Below are 13,356 nucleotides of genomic sequence, written 5' to 3' on the forward strand. Positions count from 1 at the left end.
GTGAATTCAAATTAAAACTATTAAGTTGTCTCAAAAAACTCAATAAATGTTGTTTCAGCTCATTTTAAATAAGTAGTTTAAACAAGCAGCAGAAAGATATGTGTTTGAGTGTATATGCGCCGTTTGTTATATTTATAATATATTTGATACACATGACTAGTATGTAACAGTAATATTTAATGTATTTCAAAAAAAAAATAAACAAACAAACAAATCGTTGTATTATTTGTATGGTGTGCCCGTGTAATATCCGAAAGAAAATGTAAGTTTTCTTCTGTGACAGTAGTGAAGTATGTCAGTGAGACTGAACAGTGAGTTAAAGTCCTCAGACATTCCTATGCAGTGACACCTCTGCAGTTCAGCTATTGTGCTGCTCGGTGCTGTAGTGCTGCTGTGTTTGCTGCTGACTGAGTTTCCCGCGTCGGACCAGCTGAAACTCAGTACTGCTTTTAAACACTTTCTGCAGTTTAAACTGAAGTCATTTTTTGAAACCACAATGAAGTTTCATCCTGTTTCGCGCGTGAGACGATGACTTTCTGTTGCCGCGGTAAGTTGCTTCTCCAATCTTTGGCACGTGTTTACGTTATGTTTGTATTGTGAACTCTCCTGTTTATCCGTTCATTTAGCAAACATCCTGCAGTTGAACGTCAAAATAACATTTCATGAAGCGTGTCAATTGATAAATTATGCTGTCGGATGATTTCAATTGGAAATGAATGAAAGAAAGACGATGTGCTTCATAACTCGTTTGTTTTCACTCAACTCAGTAGCTTTAGTTCGGTTATATTAGCCTAATATCTTAGTATCGTTAACATACTACAAACAATATTATTTCATTAACACGATGTCATGATGGTACAGTGTTTGGGACATGACCAAAAAAACACGGTAATACCATAGTAAATTGTTTCTTTTTGTCAGTGATGGTTCTCAGTAATGTCATGCAGGTGTTTTCGTATTGATGGTTTTAAGTTGTGCGTTACATATCAAGATTCATATTCAGTTTATTTAAAAATGTAAAAAGAGGAAACATTTAAGACTGTAAAGGGAATTTACCGAAAAACAGCGGGACGTATTTCGGTCCCCCCTTTTCTGCCTCTACGGGCTCCCCAAGTCTCGTTTGGTAAATCTACTTCTAATGGAAATCTTATGCTGCTCTAGTAAAGTCTCTGTGCTGTGACTGAGCTGACCAGCTCTGTAACCTGATCTTGCACGAGTGATCCTGGGGTTTTTATGCTCAAACTCATACAATCCATTTTCATTTACCAGCCTGGAAAATCTGAATAGATGGAAAACTTGTCTGATTTAGTTCACATGCCATATTGTTTTTATGAGAACTCAATGGAGAAACCCTTGGAAGCGCGTTGGTTACTGTTCTTTCTCTAAACAAGCTCTATAATCATACCTTTGATCAGTTATGACAGAATGCACACTACTGTATATGACACAATACCCATTAATACCCAGAATTTGAACACTTTTGCATGACATTGTGAGTAATCAGATTTACTACACTTCGTGTCAATGTTGTGAAACTTAATGTGGGTCGACACACCTGAGTTTCAGGTAGCAAAACAAGAATGTGTATGGCTAGAACACATGGCACACCCACAAACTGTCAAAGATTGTCAAACATTAATTTTATGATGGCAAACACTGATTTACTGACATCTTCTCTGAGTATTTGGACGTACTAGGAGTCATCTAGAGATTTCTTTCTTAAATTTAACTGATAGATTAAAGCTGATTTCTGTTTGTGAAACTGTATGAAACAGAATACATATTTGCATAATAGATTATCCAAAAACGCTTTCATTTTTGAGCATGTGCTGATTTTATGTGTGGTTTTGATTTTCCAGTTCTTTACGTTTTAGATTATTTTAGAACATTGCACATGGAATTGGGATTTTAGATTGCAATATTATACCCACCAATAAGTGCTTATCTCAAACAAGCCAGGGCAAAAGTGAGGTTAATACACTAAGTACTCTCAAATAATTACCTGGACGATCTCCATTAACTGGGAAGGATATCCATGCAATAATTTTGTTTAGATCCAACTCCAAAAAAAAAAAAAGAAAGTGCACATTTAGCATAGCTTACGCTATGAAGGTTCTATCAAATACATTTAATTTCTTTATTATTACTATTGTTTTTTATTCAGTTAATTTTTTTTTATTTCACGCTAACATTTGAAGGGATAGTTCACTCAAAAAAAATTATTATGCGATTTCAAACCCTTAAGCAGCCATTTCTTTCTACTATTCAAAACAAAAGAAAATTAGAAAAATGCTGGTTAATATTACACATTGACTTCCATAGCAATTTTTAAAAATGTTTTTCTACTAGGGAAGTCAATAGGTACCATCACCTTTGTGTTCGACAGAAGAACGGAACGGAACGGAAAGGTTTTGAACGAGTAAAGAGTGCGTAAATGATGATTTTTAATTTTTTCAAAATCTGTTAATACATTATTGGGAAGAAATGATGTCCTCCTTTATAAAGACTAAAAAGACAAAAGACTAAATCAAATTTTGGTCAAAATATTTTTACTTTAGACTCATCAAAAATAATACAGTTATAAAACAGGAAAACATTTATTTATTCATTTTCTTGTCGGCTTAGTCCCTTTATTAATCCGGGGTCGCCACAGTGGAATGAATCGCCAACTTATCCAGCACGTTTTTACACAGCGGATGCCCTTCCAGCCGCAACCAAACTCTGGGAAACATCCACACACACACACACACTCATACACTACGGACAATTTAGCCTTCCCAATTCACCTGTAACGCATGTCTTTGGACTGTGGAGGAAACCGGAGCACCCGGAGGAAACCCATGGGAGAACATGCAAACTCCACACAGAAACACCAACTGAGCCGAGGTTTGAACCAGCGACCTTCTTGCTGTGAGGCGGCAGCACTATACTGCGCCACTGCGTCGCCAAACAGTAAAACAATACAATTAATAATATAAAATGCACAATATTAGTAAATGCAAACAAAGAAATCCAAAAGCTGTAAACAATTGTACTTGAACTTTGACAAATAATGTAACTATACAAGCTAGAACAATGAAAACAATCAATTTCATCTGTAATTTCTGTACAAGCATCCTTTATAGAGACCAATGGGGCTTCTCCAACCAATTACATGATATATTCAAATATTTGACTTTTTAAAAAATCTTAAACTTGGAAAAATAAACAACTAATTCTCACCAAAAATGACTGTCCAATAGTAAACATACGCAGATCTCAACATAATAACCTTTTGAAAATGGTGCTTGTCACCAGACTCAACAAGGCTCTCCTCTTTCATGTATATAACTAAATTTCATTGATCAAATGAAAACAATTGTAACTTATGATCGTACTTATAACTTTCAGGTTAGACTAAATAAATAAAACTAGCTTGTAAATTTTTAATTATGCGATTTCAAACCTTTAAGCCCCCATTTATTTTTTATTTTATTCATTTTTTAAAAAAATATGTAGAAAAATGGGGGTTATGGTACCCATTGACTTTCGTAGTAGAAAAACATAAAGAAATTGCTATGGAATTCAATAGATACCATCAGCCAGCTTTCTTCAAAATAACTTCCTTTGTGTTCGACAGAAGAAAGAAACTCTAATAGGTTTTGAACGAGTTTTTATTTTAAACTCATCAAAAATAAACAGCTATAAAACAGTTTAGCAGTACAATTATTAATATAAAATACACAATATTAGGAAATGTAAAAAAAAAAAGAAATCCAAAAGCTGTAAACAATTGTACTTGGAACTTGGAAAAATAAACAGCAACTAATACTTATCAAAAACCACAACATAATAACCTTTTGAAAATGGTGCTTGTCACCAGACTCAACAAGGCTCTCCTCTTTCATGAATATAACTAAATTTCATTGACCAAATGAAAACAATTGTAAGTTATGACCGTACGTAAAACTTTCAGGTTAGACTAAGTAAATAAAATCTGCTTGTAATTTTATATTTTTATATGAATTGAATACTATTTCAGTGGTCATATCTATAAAGAGGCTGAATAGTTTGAGTCTATAAATGGCAATGATGCCTACTGTATTGTGTATTCAACTGTAACTAACACAGGTCAAAGATCATCAACAGTTGACCTAGTTTAATTTATGAGTTTTTAGCCTAGGTTAAGCTAAGCTGAAGATGCTGTATGCTGTCATTAGCTTTATTTCCATGCACCTAACTAAATAATCGTAGATGCCAACGCCAAGGTGTGCATAAAAACGTGTGCGCATAACTGAGTAGGATAACCTTTCTTTATTCAATAATTTAAAATGTGCATAAACTATAATGGAAACACTTTTACAGAACAAATTCCAGTATTAGGGCTGCACAATATAATGTTTTAGCATTCATATCGCATGATAATTCGCAATAGTCACATCGCAGGATATGCAATGTTTGTGTTGTAATTTATCATTTGCATGTGTTTTAAGGCTTGTGGCTGTATAATGATTTTAAAAGCATTCAGGCATGAGAAATTGAACCCATTTGTAATTTTAATTTTGAATAATTTTATTAATTTCTTTTAATTTTTTCATTCAGGGACTGTACCTGAATACTGTTAGACTCAGAAAACTAAAAAAGTAAAAGCTATAAGCTGTGTATTTTAATCTATTTCTTTGTTGTATTTCTGCTTGTAGATAGTTTGTCAGATTTTAAGCAGATGCACTCCTCTAGAGAATCCAATCTTTTTCCAAATAGAGATATTCAAGTAATCTGGTAAAATTCATATCGTAATAATATATCGCAGACTAACAAAATATTGCAATGTTCAATTTTTTTTCGTTTTTTATTTTTGTTTTTATAAGAGGTCATGTGGTGTTGAAAATGTGTGTGAATGGACGACAAACCAGCAGGCTGACCGCATTCTAAAGCATCTGACATGTTGTTTTTGTCATTATAAAACACCGTAACCATTTCAGTATTAGGGCCTACTCACTCTAGGCCAGGGATGTCAAACTCAATTCCTGGAGGGCCGCAGCCCTGCACAGTTTAGTTCCAACTCTGCTCCAACACACTTACCTGTAGGTTTCAAACAAGCCTGAAGGACTCAATTAGTTTGATCAGGTGTGTTTAATTAGGGTTGGAACTAAACTGTGCAGGGCTGCGGCCCTCCTGGAATTCAGTTTGACATCCCTGCTCTAGGCTATCCGAACCGTGCCTAGGCTTGTTTACCGGATTTTTTTAGATGTGTGAGTGGTCTGAATCAGGCTCAGGCATGGTTCACTTGGCTGGCCCTGGCCCGGTTGGAAGAGGCGTGAGCGCGGTTCACTTGGGCTTTGGCACGGTACGCTTGTGTGTGAGTGCAAAATGTGCCTGAGCCCGAAACTGAAAGTGAGACGTGACTTTTAAAGGACTGTTTCCTATGGATTTATTAATCATTCTTACTGTTCAATGAACACAAACTGTATAAGTTTATTAAAGACACAAACCCCTCTCTGCACTGCACGTTGCACCTTCAGCAAACCTCCTAATTCCTGCAGCACAAGGAACTTATGATTGTTTGAGTATCAGAAGTGGCTCATCTGTTTGGCAAAATATTGTCACTGCATCTCAAACGACTTAATCGATATAACTGAAGAAACCTTCACTGTGTTAAGCGAAAGCGCTTACTGAACAGCACATCATTGATGACATAAGTGTGCACAGGCCCGAATGTAATGTGAGTACGGGCCGTCAGGGGAGACGGGAGGGAGGACAAGCATGCTTTGGCCCAGTTCAAAGCAACTGTATATGGTGTGAATACGCTCTTAGTGTTATTAATGACCTTCAGAATAGTCTAGAGCAGCTGTGCTCCGCATCTCATGCCTTCAAACGCCACCACGCGTTCATTGTGTATCGGCATCGTCTTTTGAGGCGCAAGTCATTTATTAAATAAAGAAAAGATTCACGCAGCTTCTCCTACCGAAGCAAATTCCGGTTTTAATTTTGATGTTTTGCGCCAGTTAAACAGGAAGTGATGATTTTTTTCCCCCTATTCCTCATTGGATGAAAACATTGCTTTATTTACTAATCTTTTATGCAATATTCCAGTTTTTGTGCATAATTTTTTGATTTTGCATCTTTAGATGGAAACAAAGCTAATGATGTTTACCTGCAGCTAAGCTTTGTTTTAATAAAATGAGCTCTTCTGACGGTTTGCTCCAGTAGCCGCCTATTGCATGGGAACCGAATCAAGCTAGCACAGATAATTAGTTTGTGCTGGCTTCAGAAAAGAAGGGGAGAAGGAGGGGGCGCGGAGGTGGATTTTGGGGAGGTGGGAATTCCCGTAATTTCCAAGCATTACAATGGCCTCATGCTTCAGCAGACACTTCTCCCCACCCACCAATCTAAAGACGCGACTGCTTCTTTGCTGCTGCAGCTAGTAGTTTAGATAAGTTAGAAGTGTCTTTGACAAGTTCAGGTTTTTAGAACTTAAATCCCTGCAACACCCACTGCAGATATGCTGATATACCAGATTCCGTTGCAACTTGATCATGTGATTTGTAAGGATTACAGGAAATGACCTTGATAAATTGTATACAGTCTATCATAATGCAAACAAATACAAATAAAGGCTTGCAGTGCTTTTACAAATATTAAAAGTATTACTAATGTTGTTTGTTGCACAACTGAAACCACAGTAACAGTAGTGACAATAATGCTTTAAACTTTAGATTCATATCGCTGTCATTTTTATCAGACAACAGGAAAACAGCCGTACAGAATGAAAACATAATAAAGAAGAAATTCCTCCTCATAACATTCATTGCAAGATGAATTCTTGTGGACGCATGACGGTTGATCATAAGGACAAGGGTGTGTCTGGTTTATCTGTTTTGTGATCTTATACTACAGCAGGAATGCATGCATTTTGTGCTCAAGTATGTTGAGAGATGCATTCTGGGTGCAAATTGGGACAAAACATTTGGAGCCTTACTCTTCTAAAATCATAAACATGCAGATTGAGGCCTTGTTTATCACCTTCAACTTAAAAAAATGGCTTCTGAAAAAATATTCACTTAAAAAAAGTTATGACTGCTTAAGCTCTGAGCATTTGTTTTTAGGTTCAATATTGCACATGTTACAGTAAAATCATCACCTAGGGCCAGAGGGAATCTGCAGACACTTTTAGCTGTTTCTGCGCAGAGTTTTGGTAAAAATCTATGAATTTATGTGGAATGATTTTGGGAGTATCATAACTAAAACCTTATTTTACAATGCAAATCAAATTAGATCCACTTTTTTTGGTAAACAAAGCAAGTCTCTCATATAATATATCTACTAAAAGACAGAAATATTTCTTTACAAACTGCATTGTACATAAATCTTATGAACATTTTCATGTTAGTTAATAATATTACTGAAGTTAATTTAAAATCTGAATAAAAACAGATTTACACACATTTACAAGTAAATAAACAGAATCAATGATGGGCTAGAAATCTGAAAATTCTGCGCTCGCAGATCCCGTGTGGACCTACTGATGAAGAAACTGAGGCATCTTTTTCCATTTGGGTGAATGCTGTTTTTAATTTTAGGCTTTAAAGCGAGAATAATGATATCATAAATCATACATCTTCCTGTAGAGATTATGCTGCTGCTTTTCTGTGTGTCATAGCTTAAAGTTTTTAAGTTCAAAGCTTTATTAATCCTTTTGAGGCAATTCATTTTGACATGGTTGTGCTACCCATATAACAAGAATGAAACACTTAACACAACATACACCAGCACTTAACATCAAACAAAAACTGTATAATAATAATAATAATAATAATAATAATAATAATAATAATAATAATAATTTATACAAAATGATGATAATAAATAAGAATAATCCATCTAGTAACTACATTTATTACGTACCCAAATTAATTCAGGTACAAAAGTAAATTTATAACAATTTGTGGAACATCTTATTGTCTTTAGACATCGCCCAAGGGGCATCCACTACAAATATTTGTTTAAGAAGTGTGCTATCCCCTGTTATTTTATATGCCATCCTCAACACCTGCTGTTTGTAATAGGATGCAATACTTTACAAGGGGACCAATTTTTTTTTTACGTTCCATTGCAAAGTATTGCATCCTATTACTTTCAATTCTTTACAAAAGAACATATAAGTCTTATATGCCAGAGACATAACTTTAGCATCCTCATCTGCTTATTAAGCCTGACATCACCACTTCCAGGTCCAAATTATCAAACCCTAAATGTAATTTTAGACTGGTTTTAATGTATACTCACAGTGTGCTGTATTGCTCTAAAAATGTCATTTCCCTTCATTCAAAGCTCTTTCTTAAGCTTTGCTTGAGAACATCTAAACTAAGCTGATAATCAAATATGCCACAGTATGTTAGGGTTGTCACAATACTGAAATTTGGTACCAATCGATACTGCAATTTTAAAAACATCCATGTCCTGTGAACATTTGATGGCTGTTGAGCACGTTCTTAAACACTGCTGATTTGCCATTGTGTTCACATGCTCAACATAAATCACTGTGATTGGCTGTGAAGGTCAGCAGTTCACCAAACCAACCGGTGTTTACTGAGTGTAATCATAGATACAGGGACACCGGAGCATTGTAAAGCTGCGATTCATCAGCGGATCGCTCGTATGTCAGCTTAAAGACAATACAGCTGGTCGATGTGACTTTAAAACGCTCCAGTGTCCCTGTATCTGTGGTTACACTCAGTAAACAGCAGTGAGTTCGGAGAACTGATGACCTTCACAGCCAATCACAAGCTATGTTTCCATCCAAAAATGCGAATGAACTTTATGCACAAAACTGGATTATCGCATAAAAGGCAAGTGAATGAAGCAGCGTTTCCATCCAACGAGTCAAAGTGAACAAAATCGTCACTTCCGGATTATTTGGTGCCAAATATCAACAGTAAAAACTGCATTTGCTGCAGTAGGAGAAGCTGCGTCAATCTTATTTTTTCATCTAATAAATGACTTGCCCCTCAGAAGGCAAACCTGACATGCAGTGAACGTGCGGTGACGTTTGAAGGTGTCAGACGTGGAGCACAGACGCTCTTGATTCTGGAGGTCATTAATAATATAGTAACACAAATACTGAAACGGTAAGGCGTTTTAGAATGACTAAAACAACAGTTCAGATGGTTTACAGTGTGCTCAGCCAGCACATCATGGCATTTCCATAAACTGTTTTTTATGCTCACTGGCAGAAATCCAGTATTGTGACAATCCTAAAGTATATGTGTGTATATTTCAATTAATTGAAAATCCGATTTTGATTTTGGCTTTTAACGATTATGAAAAACCATTAATCGAGATAAACGATTATTGCATCATATACTAAAAGCGCGAAAGAACGATTGCTTATGTGTGTGTGCAACACGCATAAGCACGCGGTCAGCATTCGGTCTCATTCGCACACAGAGTCGAGCAGAGGAGCGCAGACATCTAAAGTAATCTTAACGTGAGCGCTTTAATGGTCAAATAAGTGTCAAAACGTGGTGATTAGTGATTTATTCATATTAACCCTCATTTGCGTAATAAACAAACGAGTTGAGAATCAAAAGACACGTGAAAGAGAAACCATAGCGCAATATGCTGCCGCCTGTTTTATCATTAATCAAACGATGAGAAAATCCCTCGCTGCTCTTGACTGAAGAATTTTGTAGCTAAAGTGTTTTTCTTACAGTGAAGATGCTTAAATCACAGTTTGTTTCATATTTTTATTCTATTGTATTTATTTCTCTTTCCTTTGCAGGGTGGAAAATAACTGTATATATATAGTTGAAGTCAGAATTATTAGCCCTCCAGAATATTAGCAACCCTTTTCCTCCCAAATTTCTGTTTAATGGAAAGAAGTTTTTTTTAAAACTTATTTCTGAACATAATAGTTTTGATATCTCATATCTAATTACTGATTTGTTTTATCTTTGCTATGATGACAGTACATAACATTTTACTTGATGTTTTTTTTAAAATACAAGCATTCAGATTAAAGTGCAATTCAAAGGCTTAATTAGGATAATTAAGCAAGTCATTGTATAACAGTAGTTTCTTCTGCAGACAATCCAAAAAATATATTGCTTAAGGGGGCTAATAATATTGACCTTAAAATGGGTTTCAAAATATTTATACCTGCTTTTATTCTAGCTAAAATAAAACAAATAAGCCTTTCTCCAGAAGAAAAAAAAATGAGAGGAAATAATGTTAAAATTCCTGGGTCTGTTTAACATAATTTGGGAAATAGTAATTTAAAAAAAAAATTCTCATGAGCGCTAATAATTTTGACTTCAACTGATAATCGTTTTGAATAATCATGATTATGATTTTTCCCAAAATCGAGCAGCCCTAATATTAATGTTTTAAAATTGTGTTGGACGAGCTATGATTCAATTATCATTCTGAATCTCCTCCATTTGATCTGACTTTCTCATCTTTTTCAAAATGTTTTTTTTTTTATGGAACTCCCACATCCCACAAAACCGCTGTGGGGAATTAATAATTGCTTAGTTTTGCATTAGATTTTTTTTTTCCAGAAATTAAAACACATTATTTCTAGACAGTCAGCACTGATTGTTGTATTCCCTTCACAAAGTAGTGGTATTGTAGTATCTTTAACACTTTTTCCCCTTCATAGAGGACATCTGATTACAAGCAGTCAAGTGCTGAGTTATGAAAGAAATACTCCTCGCTGTGTTAGCGCACTGATTTATTGTTGACCGTGTGGGTGTGGGAACTAAGCCATGTTTGAATACTCTGATGGGATGAATTCACCCAGAATCACTGCAGCGAATGCCCCCCTTTTATCTCATTCTGACTAACCCCGCCAAGCCAAGCTTCACATTCCAGAGACCCGTGTGTATTTATAAGGCCGGGGGGCTGCAGACTGCAGTGAGATTTTGGACAGCTGTGTGATTTCCTGAGTGGGAGATGTTTTTACGTGGATGTGAATTTTCATTTCATCCTGGTAGAATGTGCAGAATGTGCATCATGTCCGATATTTTTTTCAGCATTTTAAACAATGTTTTATTTGTGGTGGGGTGCAGTTTTAACAACTTCCCTAGATAGCACCTAGCAAGACACAAAACAGCCTGGCTCTGATAAGGATTGAGAAATCTTTCTACCCTTGCCCGGGCCAAGTAAAACCAATGTGTTGAGTTATAGTTACAGTATGTTTTAGTTTGCCGTATTTCTTTACTGATTCAGGGAATATATGCAGGTCACTGTAAATGCTGTGTGGTAAGAGATGTTGTTTATTGATATGTGTTTTTCTTCTGGCTTTCCCTCTTGTCTAGTATTCTCAGCATCTTAAGGCCTTGAGACAAGAAGTTAAATCGAGAAGGACAAACAACTTGAGAAGACACAGCTGTCATTTTCTCAGGCAGCTTCTTCTTCAGACAGACTCAATGATATGCTCTTCCTGATCCTGAGGCCATCTTCTCTAGCCAGATGTTTGTCCTCCCTGTAAGTTGAGCAAGAAGAATCTGACATCGGGCGTCCAGTGATATGAGGCTTCATGTTGAGAGACAAGCGCATATTGGCATCAAGAGCTCCATGGCCTCCAATAGGGCTTCGCCTGTACTGGGAGTGAAGAGTCTTGGTAAGGAGACTTCAAGTAATGGAGATGCTCGTTTATTAATGAACTACAGTTTGCCTGGGGGCACACCCCCTCAGACACCAGTACATTTGGAGGGGGACTCAGTGGGCACAGTGTGCAGAATATGGAAGTCTTTGGATATCAGGTCTAAGAGTTTGGATTGCTTAGATGAGACCTTCAGGTCCAAAAACTGCAGCTGTGAGGCTATAAGGCACAGGGAAGAAGGATCCTACAATTTCCATATGTGTGGGTTTTGTGATTCAGTGGAAAATGCAGAAGGCTGCCCGAAGAATACTTTTTCTCCTAGAAGCTGGGGAACGGTTCCCCAAAAGAGGAAAGCAGAAGCTTTTTCTTCTGGTATTACTTCCCTTGATGAACCTCGACCAACATTGAGTGGCTCAGATGGGGAACTGTGCCCAAAGGAATTAGTCATCAGCCAAAACATGGAGAACCTGCCTTTCTGTGGGTTGGATTTGAGGAGAAGCAGTGTGCCAGTATCCACACCACAAGGCCCTCAATGCGCCAACGGTTGCGGCACTGCCGAGAATAATAAGATGCGAAACAGACTGGACTTTTTGTGTGCCGTGTGCCATAAAAATGGATTCTCTAGCCTAGAAAGGCTTAACAGAAACACCAAACCCATGTGCTCTAAAGGTAAGCCCCTTAAGAGGTCCAAACCCTTCAGGTTCTCTGTACCTGACAGTAGTGATGGCGAGGGCACCGTATCCGACAGCGAGTTTGTGCGTAACAGGAAAGATCGATCTACTGTGCTGGTCAGGAGATATCTCAAGAACAACCAGAAATTTAAAAAGACCGTGTGCACAGGCACTAAAGCTATAGTGAAGACTCTACCCACCGGCTGCATCTCTGACAGGATCTGGGAGTCTGTGTGCAATGAGAGGAGCAGGCATGAGGCGAGCGGACACAGCAAAGCGCTTCAGGCCATCCAGCTGCAGGTTTCCAGGGCCCTTCTCGCCTATCCCGGGGCCAGGCTTGCAGAGGTAAGGTCAATTTCTCTTTTCATTAAATCTCCACTTGGTATGAATGCTTCCTTTATGAACTGGTGGTTGTTCAGGTGTTATGTTAAAGCTCTATTTATGGACCTCTCTCACAGTTGGTGCCACAGTTCCTGCACTGAATGTTTATGTTAAAGTGCATGTTGTGAAATAACCATAAGTGAAACCCTTGGCTGTTTTATCAAGTGTGCTTTTAATTATCATTGTGCAAGTAATTATGATTGAACCTTGCATTCTTCAATTGTTTTTTGGGGTGCTTAGTTGGTGGTGATTGCTATTGCTATATATGCATAAATGTATTTTAAAAAAAACAGTATATAATAAAAATACGAGTAAGGGACATTCAAGGATTCAGGGTTCTTTGTTAGATGGTTGCGTATTCAGTGACTATCAATTTGTAGAGATTTGTGGGGTGGTTGCTTTTGTACTGACCATGATGATGTATAGAGTGAGATCTTCTGATCTGGCCTAATTCAAAAGAGCCCACCTTCAAGACTCCATCTCATATCAGAATCATGCAGATAAAGCGCACTTAATAGATGAATTCTTCTTTACCAAAGAGACGTAACTTGCGGCTGAACTATTACAGTTACGATTCATCATTTGGGGAAAGAACGACCCCGTGGGGACCCGGGGTAGAATAGGTCCCTAGCACCCCCTTGCTGTTCGTAAGAGGCGACAAATGGGGCAACTTGTTGGCCGTGAGTTGCGACTCGTGTTGGTGGAGGAAGAGATCCTGGT

General features: G+C 37.2%; 1 protein-coding gene across 25 annotated transcripts in view; it reads left to right on the forward strand.

The window, feature by feature from the left end:
• The first annotated feature begins 344 nt into the window (after window positions 1-344).
• The window catches only part of plce1 (phospholipase C, epsilon 1), a 159,872-nt gene continuing 146,860 nt past the window's right edge, over window positions 345-13,356 (forward strand). For 24 of the 25 annotated variants that reach the window (XR_015503546.1, XR_015503547.1, XR_015503548.1 and 21 more), the window contains exons 1-2: window positions 345-547; window positions 11,298-12,600. Coding sequence is in view for 16 of the 25 variants with exons in the window: in XM_087275309.1 (XP_087131435.1) it covers window positions 11,509-12,600 (1,092 nt within the window). In the remaining 9 variants the exon portion in view is untranslated. 25 annotated transcript variants of the gene reach the window in all.

The sequence above is a fragment of the Danio rerio genome, chromosome 12, assembly GCF_052040795.2.
Source record: "Danio rerio strain M-AB ecotype USA chromosome 12, GRCz13ab, whole genome shotgun sequence".
Classification (NCBI taxonomy): Eukaryota; Metazoa; Chordata; class Actinopteri; order Cypriniformes; family Danionidae; genus Danio; species Danio rerio.